Source organism: Perognathus longimembris, chromosome 11 (assembly GCF_023159225.1).
Source record: "Perognathus longimembris pacificus isolate PPM17 chromosome 11, ASM2315922v1, whole genome shotgun sequence".
Taxonomy (NCBI): Eukaryota; Metazoa; Chordata; class Mammalia; order Rodentia; family Heteromyidae; genus Perognathus; species Perognathus longimembris.
Genome location: NC_063171.1, coordinates 52,668,053 through 52,688,386, shown reverse-complemented (window position 1 = coordinate 52,688,386; position 20,334 = coordinate 52,668,053). Strand labels below are relative to the sequence as shown.

Sequence of the window (20,334 nt, the reverse complement as noted above, 5' to 3'; positions counted from 1 at the left end):
AGTTATGGATTCCACAGGACAGGGTAGAGGAGGGAAACAAGAAAGATGAAGAGAAAAATAAGGAAAAGATAGGGTAGACACTCTGGATGGTGGTGTACACTATAATTCAGCCTGGACAGGGCTTAGGAAAGGTTTCCAAGCACATAAAAATAGGTAGCTGGGCATTCCCAGCTCTCGCCTATAATCTTGGCTACTCCAGAGGCTGAGATCTTAGAATCATGGTTTACAGTCAGCCCAGGGAGACAAATCCTGGAGTCTCCAATTAACTAACAAAAAGCCAGAAATAGAGACATGGCTGAAGTGGTATAGCAATAACCATAAGTAGAAAAAGGTAAGTAGAGCATGGAACTCTGAGTTCAAATGCCAGTACTAGCACAAAAAGAAAAAGGAGACAAGAAATAAAGAGGAAAAACAATTGGTGTGTCTAAAGAAAAAGAAGAAAAGAAATATTTCCCATTTTCTCTTTCTTTCTTTCTTTCTTTCTTTCTTTCTTTCTTTCTTTCTTTCTTTCTTTCTTTCTTTCTCTCTCTCTCTTTCTTTCTTTCTTTCTTTCTTTCTTTCTTTCTTTCTTTCTTTCTTTCTTTCTTTCTTTCTTTCTTTCTTTCTTTTTTGCCAGTCCTGGGGCTTGAACTCAGGGCCTGAGCACTGTCCCTGGCTTCTTTTTGCTCAAGGCTAGCACTCTACTACTTGAGCCACAGCACCACTTCTGGCTTTTTCTATATATGTGGTGCTGAAGAATCGAACCCAGGGCTTCATGTATGTGAGGCAAGCACTCTACCACTAGGCCATATTCCCAGCCCTCTTTCCCATTTTCTTAAATCCCTAAATTTTTTCTCATTGAGCAGACCCTGGAACAGGAGCACAGAAAATACCGTGGAATCTCCACAAGGATAGCCAGTCATTTAGGTATCATTTACTTAAATGAGCAACAGCAATAGGATAGAATATGTGCTCTGACCTATGTGCAGAGTGATGGGAAGGACATCTAATCAAATTTACCAGGAAACACAGAAGGCTTCTGGGGAAATCATAGCCCCCGACCTAAAGGATGCTTAGCAGTTGGAGAGAAAATGGCAGGCGTGAAAACAAACTGAGGGCTGATTGAAGACAACACAGACCAGGAGAGCAAAGCAGGTGAGACGGCTGATGTCAAGTGGAAACATCATTTGGTGTCAATATTTCCTGGCTTTCTTGGTGTCTCTGGACCTGGAGAAAACTTGTTAATCTTCCAACAATTTTAACATCAACTGGTACTATCTAAAAATACTTTTTTTTTTTTTTCCTGTTCTGGGGCTTAGACTCAGGACCTGAGCACTGTCCCTGGCTTCTTTTGCTCAAGGCTAGCACTCTACCTCTTGAGCCACAGCGCCACTTCCAGCTCTTTCTGTGTATGTGGTGCTGAGGAATTGAACCCAGGGCTTCGTGCATGCTAGGTAAGCACTCTACTGCTAGGTCACATTCCCAGCTCCTAAAAATACTTTAAAAATATTTGTATTTATTCATTCTTATAGGTTATTAATCAATGAAGGAGTCAGTCAACTGTAACCAGCTAAAAGAGACTCTGCAGAACAGGCATATTTACAAATCTAGAATACTGAAATGAGTGTGCAAATGGAAACAAATTGGTTATTCTGGAGGAAAGGGAGGGAGGAAAGTAAATTGATCCATCTTTGAGCAGACTATAATTTGCATGTCTGTAGATAAGAATTTATTTTGTTTTGCTATCAATTAACTAAATTTACATAGTTCTCAAATAGCTTAAAGACAGGAATGACTACAATCAGATAACCTGAGAAGTGTCCTCTAGACATTGCATAATTTTTCCTTGAACTTTTTCTCTATAAGGCCAACCTGTGAAATGGTTTTGTTTTGTGTTTTTGTCCCCTGGCCTTCTCTACTAGAAATTTGCATACATGATAAAGTAACCCAGAACAGATATTAAGGACTTAAGTAGTGATCACTGTAGAACAAAATGAAAACATTCTAACTGCATTGACAGCATTAAAATTGAATTGACGATAACAACTAAAGATTTCTGGTATTCTTTGTGTGTTTGTCCCATTTTTTCCCCTTCATCATCACTACAAGCTATGGTTGCTTTCATCATTATTATTATAAGGTTTCTCTTAACTTCTCTACTGATTTATGGTAATTCCTAAATGAAAACATACATGTTGACCTAGATGAAGAATTATAAGAGCAAAAGATTGAGTAAATCACTAGAAGGAAATCATTACATTTCTTTTGCGCAGATTAAGTCTGGAGGTTAGATTTCAGAAGTTTTAGGATAGATGACCCCTTAAAGTATGTGAAAATTTAGGGGTGTCTTTCCCTTGTTAGCCTTGCTCCCTAGCAGAAGTACTTAACCATGAATTGTTTGAACAATAGTTAATTTATAAATTATAGAGAATAATTTTAATGACATTCTAGCATTTTTATTAAAAAGGCATTATTGAAAGAACTGAATTATTATAAAAACGAATTGCTATCTGGGTGCTGGTGCTTCACCCCTGTCATCTTAGCTATTCAGAAGGATCTGAGGATTGAGGCTCAAAGCCAGCCCAAGCAGGAAAGTCTGACAGACTCTTATTTTCAATTAACCATCAAAAAACCTAGAAATGGAGGCAAGGCTCAAATGATAGTGTTGGCTTTGAGTGAAAAAGTCAAGTGAGAATTCAAGGCCCTGATTTCAAGCTCCAGTACTGGCACAGAAAAAGAAAAAAAAAGAATGAATAATTACTAATAAGGATTATAAATAACTGTTGAAGTAGCTCAGTGGTAGACCAGTTGCCTGAGTTTACTTGTTCTCCCCATTCTTAAGCTTTACAATAATAGCCACAACCAGTATTTCTCAAAGTTGTCTCCTTTCTCAATCTCAAAAAGTACAGCCTGATGAACTGAGCCATTTGTAGTTTTGTGACATCTGGAAGGTACTTTTTGGCCCGGTCTGGAGGAAAGGCTCTGAGGATGCGCCATGAAAATGGGATGCTTAAAAAATGGTCTTTCTAAGTGCTAGGGAAACAGCCATGGCACTGTCCACAGAACCTGTCACCATGGAGTTCAGATGTTACACAGTAAATTTAGTGCTAAGAAGAAAGTGACCCATTCCACAAAACAACTGAAAACTCAAACCAAAAGACTGGAGATGGGGCTTAGCAGTATCAAGCCAGCCTAGTAAGTGCCACTCCCTGTACACTGCAGTACTACACACTCTCACACACAGACACACATTATATATGTTAATAATAATAATGATGATGATGACAAACCTAAACCTTTGTGGTTGGAAGTGTGGCTCAGGTGGTAGAGTACCAACCAATGAGTGAAAGTTTGAGTGTGGGTCTCAGACAATTTTAAACAAACAATAAAACAAACAAAGAAAACCCATAAAACTTGTTCTACCAGAGTCTTGATTAATGGATAGGTTGATAAGTAGTAGATTATTAGGGGAAATCAGGGATGTTTCACGAACACCTCTGGCATTTCAAGACACAAACACTGGACTCTCCCTGACTCTCTTCCTTTAGGCCGTGGTCAAAGTTTTGAGCTAGTAGTAGACTTTGGTTTGATCTGTGATGACATTTCTGGCTTTCTTAAGAATAGTGTACCAGGAATAAAAAAAACCAAGTCAAACACCCAAAAGTGCAGATGAGCTGTCTCAAGAGACAATCTGCTCTGAGTACAGCTCAAGGCTCCAAACCTGAGCCAGCCAAGTGTATCCCATCATTGGCACCTGCTAAATGCAGACTGTTGTTTTCGGCCCAGCTAATGAGAATGGTGATGTCTAAGGTGGCAGCATTGACCATGCTGATAGGCTGAGACAATTTTATCAAGGTGGTTAGTGTTGGGGTCCGGCTTTATGGACTTCAGGTGAAGGGCATTGGAGAGTGCACCAGAGACGCCGCCCTTTCCCCAGCCCTGGGGGAATGCGGAAGCAGGCCACAATTCTCTGGGTCCGGAACCAGAAGAACCGGCTTTGCAAACAGCCCCCAACTTTCTCCCTGGCGTGGTGCTTTAGCTCATGAGGGGGTCATATGACAAGCCCGCAGCCTATCAGCGTCCTGGCCGGTCAGCTTTCTCTCTTCTCTTCCTATCATTAGTCCTTGCCCCCGCCTTAATAAATCAGATAGCTCTTGAAGCTTCTCGGAGACACGCATATGCCTGGCTTTCTTTACTGGTAAGGAGGTAAGCGTTCTCGTTCGGCCGCGTGCACATGAGGTCTGTGCTGGCTTCCCCGCTCCACCCTGGCCTTACCTGCGGGTCGGGTGACCAGGGGAGAGGGTGAGAAAGGGAGTTGTGAGAAGCGTAGCAGAGCCTTAGTCCCCGCGCCAGGGGAGGCGACCCGAGCCCGACAGTTAGTTTCCAGATGGGCAATTCATAAATGTTTCTATGACTCCACGCATAGGTCTGTTTCCATAGATTCTGACCTTGGCTAGCCCTCCCCTGATCCCACCACCACATCATTACATCCCAAGTTATGTGGCAGGATGAAAGGGGGCTTTCAACAGCATATTTTCCTGTGACTCAGCATGGCCTCCCCAGGAGAAAGGGTACATTAGGTTCAGAGCTCAAGGATCTCCACTGTCTTCTTCTCAACTTGCTTCCTTTCCTCTCTTTTCTTCCCTTTCTCCTTTCTCCTCTTTCTTCTTTCTTCTTCCAGTTCTTTCTTACCAGTCTTCTTCTTGAGGCATGGATGGTCTTGCTAGGACTTCCTGGGTATGAAGGGTGGAAAGCCTGCTGATGAAAGTTGGGGCCACCTCTTTTCTTGTAGTTCTCACTGAGGCAAAGCCGACAGCCTTCTGTCAGTAAATACACCCAGGGTTGTGTTGACCGTAGCATTGATGGGAAAGTAGAGAGGGGCTTTTGTGTTTCTCACTATCCTGTCCGTTAGAGTCACCATTCTTCACCAAGGTTTGGGGCCCAAATTGGGGCCTGATTCAGGGATGGAAACCCCAAGCTTTAAGGGTAGGTTGGTGCAATACAGGGTGGGATGGCGGACAGGAAGTTATGTGGCTGTGTGGGTGTAAGGGAAGGGCTTCCTCCCTCTCTAACACTTTCTATGCAGAGGGGACCTTCCTCAGCATTCTCCCTTCCCCCAGCCCAGCAGACTGACACTCTATCCGCAGCTAAGTTGCTTGTAACCAGCACAAGCAACAGTACAAATAACAACCAAGCAAACCCAGTCTTCATCAGTGTGTCCTTGTCCCTTCTCGGAAAAGAAGTCATCATCTCTTAGCTTTATATAGAATATCTATCTTTTCAGCTCAGTGCACACTTGCTTTTCAGCATACTCTTGTCCTATCTCCAGTTATCTGGGTGAGTACTTAACTCTCATCATCCTAGGCTACCTTCATTTTGTTTCCCTGCCTCCCAAAGTACTGCTTTCATGTCAGAAATGGAGGTAGTTTGGTCCTTCCTAAATTCAAGCTCAACTTCAATAAACATGTCACAACCAGGGAAAAGTCCCTGTGTTTAGCAATTAATTTGAATGAAGCTGCTTTGTCTGTTTTTCTTGTGAGAGGAACTGTCAGGGCACTGCAGGCTGGCTAAAGTTATTGACAGCAAACCAAGCAATCAGCACATTGGAGCAAGAGTGGGTGGGTCTGTGGCTATTCAGGAGACAACTGACAGGACTTGTAGGTTAGCTTGGGGACAGTGGGAGTAAATAGGAAGATGATGGTACAATCACGGTGTGGACCACAAGGCACTGCCATTTCTCTTAAGAGACCCTTAATTTGGAGCTGGATATATAGGTCTGTCCTCAGGAGACAGCTGGGTTCAGCGTACTAGTGGGGTGGACATTACCAGCATAAAGATAGATAGGGACTGGCTCACTCTTCATCTTGAGAAGAAAATAGGGATAGAAGTAAAGGGAGATAAAGCCTAGACAGGCCCATTAGATGAACAAACATCACTTACTGGTGGCTTCTAGGTGGGCAGTTTCAGGAGGAGGCTTGAGTAAAGACTGAATCTCATTCCAGAGACTGACAGTGACCAAACTTAGTTCCTTCTTCCATCCCCCAGCACATCGCCAAATTTCATTTCCCAACCTCCCTTGTAGCTGGGTGAGGCACTATGACTGGCTTTTGGCCAATGCATGAAACCAAAGAGGTGCGGCGATGTGCCATCATCTATGGGACATAGCACTACCCACCAAGCATCCTCTCTTCCTTAAGCCTGCCAGCCAAAGCCGAGGAGCTAAGGGGCTTCCAGGCCTTAGAAGCACAGAGAAAATGGCAGGAAGTTTGTTACTGCATTGTCGTGTGGTAAAAAGGGTGTCTATAAAGTCAAGCTGGACAGAGCTTAAAGAAAATCAGGCCCATGGGGCTATCAGACGTGGATACCAGTGGAGTGCCAGGCAGCCAGCAGAGCAGCAGCGACTGTAGAGGGTCAGAGCAGATCAGCACAGCAGCAGAATAGCTAAAATTTGAAAGTCAGATCAGCTAGAGGGATCTAGGAGCCGGGTGGTCAGGAAAGTTCTGCAGGATCAGCTTGAAAGCCAGGGCTCCCTGAAGTGCCAGGTGAGGGCTGGAGTTGACCGGTGGTAGCAGCCCAACACCTGCCTGCACAGGGGACTCGCTTCCCGTCTTCATCCTCATAGCCATATGTGTTCCTGGGACCTGGCTCTGAGCCCATCCTTTTACAGACAGGCTGCTTACCTGGGCCTGGGGCCCAATTTTAGCTTGGCTTTGTTCTACATTTTCTGAGAGACTAGTCAGACAGGATTTGTGAAGGAAAATTGTTCCTCTTCTCATCAGCCTAAGGGGACAGATTTTGGACTAATATGATTCTGTCTTCTAATCTTGCACCTTATAGCACAGAAAGGTGGTCTGGAAGTGTACAGAATAGTTAAGAAAAAAACAACTTGGCTACTGAGTGTCAGTGGCTCACACCTGTAATCATAGCTACTCAGGAGGCTAAGATCTGAAGATCGTGGTTTAAAGCTAGCTTGGGCAGAAAGTCTGTGAGATTCTTATCTCCAATTAAACACCAAAAAGCCTGAAGTAGAGCTGTGGCTCAAGTGGTAGAGTGCTAGCCTTGAGCATAAAAGTTCAAAGACAGCACCCAGGCCCTGAGTTCAAAGCCAGGGAGTGGTCTGAGAAATAAAAGCAATCTGGAATAGAAAACAGTCTATCATGGTGTGAGAGTTGGCAAAGATGGAGCAGAACACCAAGTACAAGATGCGCGTGAGTCATTTCCAGCCCACACCATAGCAACCCATATGGGTTAATGATTTCTGAAATGCTAGGGGTGGCTGGGAAGTCCCACCCCCTTATGCTCTGTCACAGCCCCTCCAAAAGCTCTTCTCCTATCCCCCATAAATGTGACTGTGGGGAAGACTAGGAGGAGGAGAAAGGGAAGCATCCCAAGGAGACAGAAGACCTCTCCAAAAGAGGAACTGAGCATACACCTAATCAAGAACTCAAGAGACAAGAGAGACAATTGTCATGTTTATTACCCAAATTCAAGAGACCTGGTAGAACAGCAGAACCGACTAATGTAACTGAGCTCAGTTCACTGGTGAAGGGGCGGAGAGGTTGCTGGTCTCATCAAAGAAGGAATTCAAGGATGAACGCAGAGGAGACTCAAGCGTGGAGCAGGTGTATTAATACAAAGCAAAGTGAAAATACACCCTCAGACAGGAGAGTAGGTAGGCTAAATAAGGAGCTGTTGCCTTGATGGTCTCAGGGGACCTCATGCTTTTGGGGTCTGTAGCCATGAGGATGGTCAGTCTTGGAAAATCAAGGTACATGCTACTAACTCCTGAAGGCTGAAATGCATCCCACAGATGATGAGAGCAAGGCCTTAATAAAAGGCCATGGGTTGTGGGGCATATAGATATGTTACAAGTGGTCCTATCAGCAGCAAGGGTGTGATTTTCATTTTAATTAACATCCAAGAACTGGGTGATGGTGGCTCACACCTGTCATCCTAGCTACTCAGGAGGCTGAGATCTGAGATCACAGTTTGAAGGCAGCCCAGGCAGGAAAATCTACACGAGATTCTTATCTCCAATAAACTACTCAAAAAAGCCACAAGTGGTTCTGTGGCTCAAGTGGTAGGGTGCTGCTACCTTTGAGCTCAGAGAGGCTCAGGGACAGCACCCAAGCCTTGAGTTTAAGCCCCAGGACTGGCAAAAAGAAAAAATAAATAGCATCCAAGCCATTGTTCTCACCCATCAGATCGCCTAACTCCCTGCACAATCCTTTATCACTAGCTGCCAAAATGGATAAGACGTGATTCCTGAGGATGGCCTTCCTCCTGGACGTGCTGTTCCAGGGCTCTGAGTATGGGGCTGGCAGAGCACTGGGCTGGGCTGAGGACAGTCTGTGGAGGCCACAGCTGGCCAGGTTACTTCCGGTGCCCCTGTACCCAAGTGCAGATGGAAATCCTTTTTGCCAGGTTTGTAAAGGACCGACGCTCCTCACTCCACGCAGGAGGGACGGCATCCTTGGCTTCATCGGGGCAGGCAGCTGGCCACGGGCTCTTGCAGCACCTGCACGAAGTTCATAGGGCACAATAGCAGTGGGCACATTTTCTCATGCTCCTTCAGCACCTCGCTCAGGTGCCTCAGCTCCTCCGTCAGCTTTCCGATCTCCCTCCGCAGAACGGTGTTTTCCTGCTCCAGGCACTCGTATTCCTGTGGAAGAAAGACAATGGACAAATGCATTTGTGAAATCACATTCCCTTCCTCTGACTTCTGGAAAGCTCTAGCCGGTACCCTGATGCTGACCTCTTGCCTACAAAGCTTAATCATTACCTCTCTCGTGTTTATTGGCATGGCTTTTCTCCTCCTTCCACAACAAAAGCGTCATGAAGGCAGAAAGCTCTGTACTTTGAATCTGCTTGACTCACATATAATTTACATAAAATGCCATGTGTGAATAGTAAGTGTAAAATTCATTGAGTGTTGATAAATATTTAAACCACTTGGTTTCTCTAGAGAACATTTCCATCACTCCAAAAAAAAATGCCCTGGTACCTCTTTGTGCCAGGCCCTCATCTATCCTCAACTGCTATCTGATACCTCTTAGCACTTAGACTAGTCCCTGGATCACACACTTGATCACACAAACAAATGCATGAAAACGCCAGTTAACTCTCCAGTAGGTAAGGGTTCACACAGGTTTAGAACTAAAGGGGATCACAGCTCTCCCGTTGTCCAACTCACATAATATATCATAATTTAAACCTTCCATATGTAATTTTATCTCACATATTCATCTTGGGACACGCATGCCCACCTTCAAAGGACTGTCCTTGTCATTTCTGAGCTGCTGTAATAGAAAACTCCTTTGTGGGGCTGGGGATATAGCCTAGTGGCAAGAGTGCCTGCCTCGGATACACGAGGCCCTAGGTTCGATTCCCCAGCACCACATATACAGAAAACGGCCAGAAGCGGCGCTGTGGCTCAAGTGGCAGAGTGCTAGCTAGCCTTGAGCGGGAAGAAGCCAGGGACAGTGCTCAGGCCCTGAGTCCAAGGCCCACGACTGGCCAAAAAAAGAAAAGAAAACTCCTTTGTGTATTCATTAAAATTATATACTACCCCTGGGTGCTGGTGGCTCACACTTATAATCCTAACTACTCAGGAAGCTGAGATCTGAGGGTCAAGGTTCAAAGTCTGGGTAGGAAAGTCCATGAGACTCTGATGTCTGTGGTTCAAGTGGTAGTGCACTAACTTGGAACACAAAAGGTCAGGGGGGGGGGGGGGCTGGGGATATGGCCTAGTGGCAAGAGTGCTTGCCTTGTATACATGACGCCCTGGGTTCGATTCCCCAGCACCACATATACAGAAAACGGCCAGAAGTGGCGCTGTGGCTCAAGTGGCAGAGTGCTAGCCTTGAGCAAGAAGAAGCCAGGGACAGTACTCAGGCCCTGAGTCCAAGGCCCAGGACTGGCAAAAAAAAAAAAACCCAAAAAACAAAAGGTCAGGGATAGTACCAGGTCCTGAGTTCAAGCCCCAAGACTGGTACCAAAAAATAAAAATAAAACAATCTCATATTCTTTCCGTCGAATCCACCTATTGGGCTTGGTTCAACCTAAGGGAACTACACAGAAACTCCAATACTTTTCCACCACTGTTTTTTTTCACAGCTCTCAAGATTTGTATCCTCTAAGTTCAACTGTCTTAGGGTCTCTGAGTTCCTTGTTCAGGGCCACCCCTGCCCTCTGGTTCACTGTCCCTGGCACACATTCCAACTTGCCAGAGTTCTAAGAAAACATCACTCCCAGAACACAGTAAATCATTCTGAAGAGCACACAAAGGGCCAGTGCATGCCGCTGACCTCTTTGGGCTAGCCCTGAGGCACGGGGTTTGTCCCTCAGCTTGCAGAGGAGTGCAAACCCCATCTACAGGTGCTGCTTTGCTATCTCCATGTGGATGATGTTTCAAAGCTTAAGGAGAAAACTTTACTGACTCCATTGAGTCTCACCCTGTTTAGGATTTGAGTCGCAATTGTGTCATCTCATAGGGGCAAGGCACTGATTCCGTGGCAGGACACTGAGCTTTGGCTCTGGAGTATGAAGATCTCTGAGGCTTCCTACCTTCTGCAGGCTCTGCTCAGAAAGTGTTTGGAGCTGCCTGTCCAGGCCCCTCATCAGTCTTCTCCACAGGGACTTTCTTTTCTGAGATTTATGTTTTACTTGTAAATCTCTGTGGGACTTTTACTGAGGTCATGGAATATAAGGGAAAACAAAGTGGAAAAAAAATCCTCAGGTGAAACTAACCTTACCAGAGGAAAAAGAGGAGCTGGGAGAAGAAGAGGTTGGGGATCACCGAATGGGACCAAAAGGGAGAGAATGACACTCACTTCACACTGAGAAGAAACAGCTACATTTAACCTAAACAAAAAAACTTAGCAGAGAACATTTAACCCAATGTGCTCTCTATAAAGAGTTGATCCACCTAAATCCTGTGGAGCTGAGGGAGGGCTTTGAGGGTGCTGTGCTGTTACCCCAGGACAAAGTTCATAAACAATTCCTAGTTTCAAAGCACAAGTCTATAAAATGACTATAAAAGTGAGAGAAATCACTGCAAATCCCAACTGTGCCTCAGAAATGAGTGGAGCAGAGGCTCTTACCTGGGGCAATTTTGGCAGTCCCTAGGAGAACTTGAGGACCTACAGTGGCACCTGGATAGTTCGGGTTGTCACCAGTGGGGGAAGAGAGTGAGACTATATCCAGTGGGTAGAAATCCGGGATGCTGTTCAAAGTCCTCCAGTGCCTCGGACAGCCCCCGCCCCAACAAGGAATTAGCCAGCCTATGTCAATAGTGCTGAAGTTGAGAAGCCTTGTTCTGGGCATCTCTGAGAGGTTGCCTAGAGGAACAAAAGGCTGTCTGGGTCTTCCAAGGTCTAGAGTCCTCTAAGGAAGATAACAGGTTTACAGGTGGGTGGAGGTGATGTGAATATTAGGGAAAAGAAGTAAAATCTCGAGTGCAAAGGAAAGGAGGGGTCAGAAAAAGTAGCCATGAGGCTGGGTACTGGTGGCTCACACCTGTAATCCTAGCTACAAAGGAGGCTGGGATCTGAAGACTGCCGTTCCAAGCCAAATCAGGCAGATAAATAAATCCTGAGAGACTCTTATCTTCAATAAAGCAGCAAAAAGCCAGAAGCAGAGGAATGGCTCAAGTGGTAAAATATCAGCCCTGAGTAAAAAGTCAAGTGAGAGCAGTACCCTGAGTTCAAAGGAGTGTGGTACACACATACACACACACACACACACAGCCACACATTACCCTCATTTCATAAGAGGTAATGACACATCCAAGGTCAACTGAAGCTCTCACAAAGTACCAGCAATTTGGCTTTAGTTGGCAATATCTGGGACCAAATTCCTTCACAGTGGTTACTAGGAGTAACTAGAGGCCTTACCAAGCCTTAAAATGCACTTGGCAGCAGAAAAATTATGTCACTACCAAGAGCTGTGCCAATTAGTGTCATACACAGTTTCTAACCCCAGTGGGGAGAGCACGAAGCATCTCTTAAAACAGTCAATATCTGACAAAAACCTGACAACACATACCACAACCCTATTGCCCAAGTAATTCATCAGTTTGTGAAATTTGGGGCTCATGAAACTGGCATTGCTGCTTTCCTTTTCTGACTCAAAAGTCTTTCTCAGTCTGACATCTTTAGGTGCCTGATCCAAACAACCTGACCCACTTGTTTCTTTCTTTTTCTTCTTCTTTTTTTTTTTTTTTAGTGTCACTTCCAGGACTTGAACTCAAGGCCTTATATTCCTGCTTGCCTTTTTTCCTCAAAGAGGGCACTCTACCACTTAAGTCATATCTCCACTCTCAGGGTTTTTTTTTTTCATGGTTAATTGGAGATATGAGTCTATGATCTTTCCTGCTTGGGCTAGCTTCAAACCAACATCCTTAAATCTCAGCCTCCTGAGGGGTGAGCCACTGGTGCCTGGCTTCTGAGCCACTTCTGAGCCACCTTTCAGTTTGCTTAGAGATCCTGCTGTTTCCCCTTGGCTCCCACTTGTGAATGACCTCCAGCATGCACCTGATGTTCAGAGGCAAATGGAGGTAGAAATCCCCATGAAAGGTGTAAGTGTGTAGAAGAAATGATTTGAAAACTGAACACCGAAGGCTGCCTATTACAGCTGCTTCCAGCACAACAATGCAACCTGCCAGCAACTATATCCCATATCCTCTGCTTGGATTATCCAGTCTTGACAGGTGATGGAGAACTGGGCCAAGAAACTCAGAAGAAATGGAGCTAGCAGGGTGCTGGTGGTGGCTGGAACGCAAGGATAATTGTGGCAAGTAAATGAGGAGAGCAGAAGAGAATAGTTGGGAATTTTAAACAAGTCTTGCTCCATCTACTTTGGGGCATTCAATTCATGTGAGTAAAGAGTCAGAGCTACTTTAATATTAAGAAATTCTCCCTATCAGTGTGGGATAGGAGAACCAATGAGGACTCTTTCAGTGGGCAACTATCTCCAGTGAGTAGCAGGTGGCCCTGGCTACTAGGTGACTGTCTTCCTGGTCCCTGGATTCCTCAGGCTGCGAAGTTTCCAAGTATAGTGTCCTGTTCTCTCTTTCTCTATCCTAGATGTGATCCAGGAGCCCTCCAGGTCCCAAAGGGCTTTCTGTGAGGAGCCCCAGGAATGTGCTAAATGTTCCCCACTCAAGTCACAGAAGTAGAATAAAAGTATTCATTTTCTATATATGTGGTGCTGAGGAATCAAACCCAGAGCTTCATGTATATGAGGCAAGTACTCTACCACTAGGCCATATTCCCAGCCCCAGAGTGAAAGTATTCTTTACCCCATTTCTTTGACCAGTCGCCCCACTTCCAGTACAGAGCGTTAGTCATTCTGTGTCTTGCCACCACACCACTGCTCATGCAGAAGAGTGATCCGCCCTAACTGTAATGTCCTCCTGAACAAGGCCAGAAAGTAACAGAAAAAGGGTGATTCTTGTGGTGCTTTTTGGTCCAGAGATGGCATTCATCCTGTTCTGCAGAAAGTGAGGGATGTAAGTCCATCTTCCAAAGCCAGTTGCTCCTTCCCTCCCTCCCTCCACCTTTTTAAAATCCATGACACTTGTGTACAGTGAGTGAGGGAAAGGGGAGGGCTACAGCTTTGGCGTCTGGAGACAGATGGAGGCAGAATCCTGACTTCCTTGGAACTGTGTTTTTCAGCAAAGCTGGCTTTGCCGAGGTCATCTCCCAGTGGTGTATATCCTGACTCTGTTCTCCAGCCCCACAGAGAAAGGGAATGGCTGCCCTAGCTCTGGAATGGACAACTGGTATAATTGTCTGGCAACCCAGCCAATGGTTATTGCTTAGTGCGGAACATCTCGGCTATGTGAATGCCCAAACTGTAAGATGATAAGTTTGTTATTTTAAGTCATCACATTTGTGGGAATTTGTTACCGCAGCAGTAGGAAGCTAGTACACTTTCTGTGAGCAATCCTATGCTTCCCAAGGACACAAATGAGGTCCCCTGTTCTATTTGTGATCCAACAGCAAGGCTTTGCCCTCAGGAGGGCTTAATGCTTGTGGAACACATCTATCCTACCGTATTCCAGAAACAATCTTGTCTAACACAGGTCACCTGTGTACCTATAATCACTCAGCATTTACAACCTTTAATGCACCTGGCCTGGACTCGAAACTCTCGAGAGGAAGAACCCAGGCAGCTAGCTACACCATGGTCTGAATACAGGACCATGCACGACTTTCTCCTCTGGGGATTATTTGGTGACATGAAGCTAGAATCATAATTGTTCCAAGAGCAAGGGGGAAGGAACCACAGAGACAAAGGGGAGACAGGGCTGGGGATATGGCCTAGTGGCAAGAGTGCTTGCCTCGTATACATGAAGCCCTGGGTTCAATTCCCCAGCACCACATATACAGAAAACAGCCAGAAGTGGCGCTGTGGCTCAAGTGGTAGAGTGCTAGCCTTGAGTAAAAAGAAGCCAGGGACAGTGCTCAGGTCCTGAGTCCAAGCCCCAGGACTGGCAAAAAAACAAACAAACAAAAAAAAAAACAAAGGGAAGAGCAGACTTCTGTGGAAATTTTACAGAACTGGCGAAGAAATAGGAAGGTTTTCCTTGACTCTAGAGACCCATCTTTTTCTAAGGCCCAGCCCTTCTACTTTCAGGAAGGAATCTGACAGTTATAAATTATGCCCTGCTGTGAATTTACACCAGAGGTTCACATCTCCCTGGACTATGTGCTACTGCTTTCCAAATAACAACTGTGTCCTATGCATCAGACTGCTGACTAGTTTTGCTAAGGTCATCTGTGGCAAGAAAGCACAGCAGGGTTAGGCACCACATGCCTGTAATCACAGGTATTCAGGAGACTGAGATTTGAGGATCACAGTTCAAAGCCAGCTTGGGCAGAAAGGGCTGTGAGACTATTTTTTTTTTAATCTCCAATTAACCACCAAAAAGACAGAAGTGGAGCTGTGGCTCAAGTAGTAAGTGCTAGCCTTGGGCAAGAAAGCTCAGGAACAGTGTCCAGGCCTTGAATTCAAGCCCTAGGAATGGATCAAAAAAAGAGAAAGAAAAGAAGAGAGGAAGGATGAAAGGGAGGGAGGAAAGGAGGGAGGGAGGGAGGAAGGAAGGAAGGAAGGAAAAGGAAGCATGGCAGAAGTTGGGCACGGTAGTTCACACCTGCAATTACAGTTTCTTGGGAGGTGAAGACAGGTGGATCATGGTCCAAGACTGCTCCAAGCAAAAGTAGAAGACCCTATCTGAAAAACAAACTAAAAGCAAAAGAATTGGCGCATGGCCCTGATTCAACAGGAAGTAATGAAGGAAAGAAGGAAGGAAGGCAGGTGGGAGGGAGAAAGGGAGGGAGGGAGGGAAGAAACCTTGTACAGAGATGGCAACATGGAGGTATGACCAATTCCTTGGACAGAACCTTCATTGCTTCCAAGGCCAACTGCTGACATGGAGCAGTTCCCAAGTATGCTTGGAGATTATGTGGACTAAGGCAAAGGGAATCACCAAGGATAAATTCCAGTGTGGGTGGAATAGGTCCTCTAAAGGTCGATATACTGGAGACTTGGTCCCTTATGCCACAGTGTTGGGATGTGGCACCTCCAAGAGGCTATTAGATGACGAGGGCTGTGCCCTCATGGTATATTAGTCTATCCATGGAGAGAACTGGTTCATCATAGGAGTGGCTTTTTTTCTGCTAATGGGATTTGAACTCAGGGCCTCCCACTTGCTCAGTGGGTGCTCTACCACTTGACCCATGCCTCTACTTGCTTTTTACTAGTTAATTGGAGATGAAATCTAAGGAACTTTTCTGCCTGGGCTGACCTTGAACTCTGATCCTCCAGATCTCAGTTTCCTGAGTAGCTTGGATTACAGGCATGAGCCAGCAATGCCCAGCTGGAAGGGACTTTTTATCAAAGCAAGATCTCTGTTTGCTATCTTGTGCGACACGGTAGTCCACTATGCTTATGGTGCAGAAGTAGCTCTCCTTGCACACTAAGCAGATGGTGGCATCATGCTCTTGGATTTCCCAGCCTCCAGAAACATGAGCCAAACTATTCTTCATAAATGATCCATCCTATGGTATTCAGTGAGGGAAGCCCCAAACAGACCTAATATCAGGCTCCTGATCCAGCTACATCCATTCACTACACTGAATACAGGGAGAAGAGAGATCTCAGAGCAAACAGACCTCATTCACTTATGAGCCCGCAGTAGACGCATCTGGAGGCATATAAGCAGAAAGTGACATTATGGGCCTAGGACAGAAGGCCTACCTAGTAACCAATGTGGAAAGATATGTTAGAATAGATGAATTGAAAAACCTTCAAGGGTGAGGTTTAAAAATAGCTTTGTCTGAAACCCTGGTCAACAACAACATTTAAGAAAACAGGCAGGTGCCCACCTGTAATCCCAGCAGGATCCTTCTACAAAGCTACATCCTTAGATGTAAGAAGAAAGGAAGGAAATGAATGGGGAAAGAACTGGAGAGGGACTGGGATCAAGAAGAGGTACTTTGTTTTGTTTTATAATGAGAAAATCAAGCACTGAAAGCACCCAGGGGATTATACTGCTTAATGGAGTGGTCCACAAGCAAAGAGTCCAAGCACTGGGCTGGAAAGACATGAAACAGAGTTAGATATGTGGAGAACATATCTAACTGAGGATGACAAGGACAGCCGGAGGGGGCGGGGGCTTCTCCCCAAGGTGCTCACGTGGCTTAGTCCCAACCACGTACTCACCTCGTGGAGTTTGTCAGCCTTCTGGGTCTGTTTCTTTCGACTTCTTTGAGCAGCAACTCGGTTTTTCTCTCTCCTTCGAACCTTCCTGTCATCATCCTCTGGGCTCTAGGGGGATAATATTTGAGAGGTGTGAGGGTGGGGGTCCCACCTTACCTGGTTCCACTCTCTCTGCTCCTTGAGCTCCATTACAACTTCGTTCAACAGCGCTTCTTGCTTCCACACCAGCAGACAGCTACCTTTTAAGGGGGTGGTGCTCACTATATGCTCACTCTCTGCTGAGGAGTTAATTCTCCACCATCCTGAGGAATGTGTACTGTGAATATCATTTTCAAAATGAGAAATAAGAGTCAGGTTTAGTGGCTCATGCCTGTAACACTAGCTACTCAGGAGGCTGAGATCTGACAGTCACAGTTCAAAGCCAATCAATCCCAGCAGGAAAAAAGCCAAAAGTGGAGGTATGGCTCAAGTGGTAGAGAGTGAGCCTTGAGTGGAAAAAGCAGAGCCCAGGCCCTGAGTTCAAGCCCCAGGAGTGACACTTATGTAAAGAAAGAGAGGAAGAGGGGAAAGGAGGGCTGGGTAACTTGCTCCATGGTGGGACACTTGTCTTGCATGTGTAAGACCTAGATTTGACGACCCCCAGCACCACACAAAAATTTTAAAAATTAAATAGGAAAGATGAGGAATAAGAAACTCAGACAGGTTAAGGAACTGGCTTAGGTAGCAGATCTAGAAGGGGGTGAGTGGGAAGTGGAACTCAGGTCTGTTGGCCTCCACCCCACAGGGCGTGGGCTTGGAAGCATTGTGGTGGCAAAGTTGTGGGCACCTGCTACCTGGAACCTATTATGTGCCAGCATTAAACCAGCCTGCCCTAGAAGGTGCTTCTGATACTGTGTGAAAATCATGATTATACATCTGTAACTCATTTTAACCACAGAACTCTACGAGCTCCAGGAATGATCTGGAACACCACCGATGATGTGCTCATTTGAACAACGTGTCACTGACATTTTGTTTCAGAGATCAGTATGAATCCAAAAGCAAATGTATGATGTGTCTTGAGAGCACTTAGTAATATGTGAGATTTAACCTAATGAGGCAAATTCTTAACAGGGATCATGTAACAGGCAGGCAGAAAAACATGTGTCTACCATAGTAGACACATTTACTTATTATAGAAAATATGGAAAAGGACAATAGTATTTGCTTTCCTGAACGCCAGGAGAGGATATGGGGAGGGGCACTTCTTTAAAGACTTTAAAACAAGAGGTTGCAGGGCTGGCAACATAGCTCAGTGGTAAAGTGATTATGTTGCATGCACAAAGCCCTGGGTTTGCTCATCAGCACCAAAAACAAAAAACCCAGAGGTTTGTTCAATTATTGACTTTAATGGAAAGCAAATCTTGATAACAGAAAAAAAATGGCAATTTCAGTAATCATTTTAGGTGGTCTTGTATTCCAAATAAAAAAGACATATCATCTTCCCAAGCTACTACTGGTAAGAATTTTCAACATATTCAATAACAAAATGGCATAAAAAGAGAATAAATAGAACTGGGAGGCAGCATTTGAGAAAAGAGGTAAGCCAGTCTTTAGATGTTCATGTATCATCCATATCTCATTTAGTCCTAACAAAAATCCAGAGAGGCACTGGTGGCTCATGCCTATAATCCTATCTACTCAGGAGGCTGAGATCTGAGGATAGCAGTTCGAAACCAACCCGGGCAGAAAAAGTCCCAGAGACTCTTATCTGAAACTACTCAGAAAAAGCCGGAAGTGGTGCTGTGCTTCAAGTGGTAAAGCTCTAACTTTGAGCACAAAGAGTCTCAGGGACAGCATCCAGGCCCTGAGTTCAAGCCCCAAGACTGGCCAAAAAAAAAAAAAAATCCAGAATGGGTAATGTGTGTTCATTTCACAGATAGGGAAACTGAGGCCCAGAGAGGTTAAACACATTGCCCAAGGTTACTCAACCTGTGTAGTTAAGGCAAGACTTAAACCTGCGTTAACACTTCCAGGGTTTCCCTAAGACGCTCTGTGCTGGGCACCAATTTGGGGGGGGGGGGTGGGATGGGAAAAGGAAAAGATCCAGTTCTTAAAGCAACTGGGTGAGAAGTTTCCAGAAGGTCTTGTCTCTTCAGACAACCTGGTCTCAGTCTGCTGTGAGTATAGTTGTAAGTGCTGTTGGGGACAGCCCAGGGGTCTGAGCTCAGGGGGTGAGGACGAGGGCTTTCCACTAGCGCTGGGGATGGAATAGCCCCACATCCTCGGACAGGTGCATCCAGCCCCCCATTCGGTTGGCAGCCAGGGGGATGCCAGTAGAGACAAAATGCCCTTCGGGCTGAATTTCTCCTCTCCTTCCTCGGGGTGTTCGGGCCTCCCCCGGGGGACCAAGGAGGCCCATGCACGGGGCCAGTGAGCTGGCAGCCTCGACAGTCCAGCGATCACGCGCCCCTCCCCCGCAGCTCGGGCCCACGTGCCGGGGTGCACCGCTGCGCCTGGCCCCGGTCAGTCCTGTGCGCCCCGGGGAGTCCAGCCTGCGGGCGCCGGGGCCACGTCGAGCCGCGGCTGCGCTGGCACCGCACGCGCACGCGCGCGCGCGGCTGGGGCGGACCTGCCGGGGCGCACGTCGGGGCCACCGGACCGCCCCCCGCCCCCGCCCCGCAGGGCTCCGGTTCCTCCACCCCCGCAGCCACCACCTAGCTCTCCCGGGCGCCCCGATCCCGCACGTCCACTCCCCTCCCTGCACTCGGCCCCACTACCTGTGGCTGCGGCTGGCTCCGGGGCGCCGCGGCGCTCCTCAGCTGGACGCTGCTGGCGGCGGGGAGCGCTTGCGACATGCCGGGCGCTGGTCCAGCCGCCCCGCCCCGTCGCGCGCAGCCTCGGGAGCAGCGTCCGCCCGCCGGCTGCGGCTCCCTGCGCCGGGGGGGGGGGGCACTGCCTAGGGCACCCGCATCCCGGCGCCCGGAACTTGCGGGCCCGCGGCCCTCCTTCCCGCTCCCCAGGTCCCCGGGGTGCAGCGTGATCGCCCCGTCTCCTACCCCGTACCCCCCCTCCCCCGCAGCTCCAGTCCCCAGCGCGCGCCCTTCCCGCCCCCAAGCCCGCCCCGCCTCATTTCCTCTTCTCCCCGCCCTCTTGCTGCACTTCGGGGTCCCAAATCCCACCCCTGGGGCGGCTTTCCGGGGCCCTGCGTGGAAGTCACGTGGTGGTTCTGAAACCCCGAATGGGAAAGTGAAGCCCACCCCCAGGAGACGACACTGCGGGAGGCCCAGCGCGGCCTTCGGATGCAAGTGGGTGGTTTGGAGTCGGTGTCCCCCACCCCCACCCCCAGGTCCCGCAGCTTCCACGTCGGACCACGCCACCACGGGGCCGCGCCACAGTCCGTGGGCACCGTCTACGTGCGACCTGTCACCTCGCTGCCACTCCCTCCTCCCTCCGCGGGAACCGCTCTGCGTGCGCCCCCGAGGGCAGCCCCGGGATTTTCTGTGGGGAGCACCCCTCCTTCCCGGTCCCCCGGGGCTGTGGGAGGGGGGGGTGAGGCGGGGAGGCCCCAGGGGTGAATTCCCTGAGCTGAAGGTGGGCAGAGGTGGGGGTGGGGAGCCGAAAGTGCGGTGCCAGGCTTCCTGGAGGTCT

At 47.3% G+C, this 20,334-nt stretch overlaps 1 protein-coding gene across 2 annotated transcripts; it reads right to left on the bottom strand.

Annotated features, from left to right (window-relative positions):
- Nucleotides 1–1,029: 1,029 nt before the first annotated feature.
- On the bottom strand, nucleotides 1,030–19,556 carry Batf3 (basic leucine zipper ATF-like transcription factor 3). Of its 2 annotated transcripts, XR_007212524.1 has the most exons (4): nucleotides 19,464–19,556; nucleotides 16,708–16,812; nucleotides 8,374–8,641; nucleotides 1,030–1,041 (listed from the first exon to the last, which is right to left on the bottom strand). XR_007212524.1 is itself a non-coding variant. In XM_048356926.1 (3 exons), exons 1-3 carry the CDS (start codon nucleotides 19,539–19,541, stop codon nucleotides 8,459–8,461), a joined length of 366 nt encoding a protein of 121 aa, XP_048212883.1. In that variant the 5' UTR covers nucleotides 19,542–19,556; the 3' UTR covers nucleotides 8,076–8,458. The 2 variants fall into 2 exon arrangements, 1 of the variants encoding a protein (XP_048212883.1); XM_048356926.1 differs by lacking the exon at nucleotides 1,030–1,041 and having other exon boundaries at nucleotides 8,076–8,641.
- Nucleotides 19,557–20,334: the final 778 nt, after the last annotated feature.

Excerpts from the sequence above, each read along its gene's own strand:
- Batf3 (XM_048356926.1), bottom strand. The coding sequence starts at position 19,541 with ATGTCGCAAGCGCTCCCCGCCGCCAGCAGCGTCCAGCTGAGGAGCGCC. Across the intron at positions 16,813-19,463 it reads GGAGCCAGCCGCAGCCACAG|AGCCCAGAGGATGATGACAG; the intron begins GTAGTGGGGCCG and ends TTATCCCCCTAG. Across the intron at positions 8,642-16,707 it reads AGGCTGACAAACTCCACGAG|GAATACGAGTGCCTGGAGCA; the intron begins GTGAGTACGTGG and ends TTTCTTCCACAG.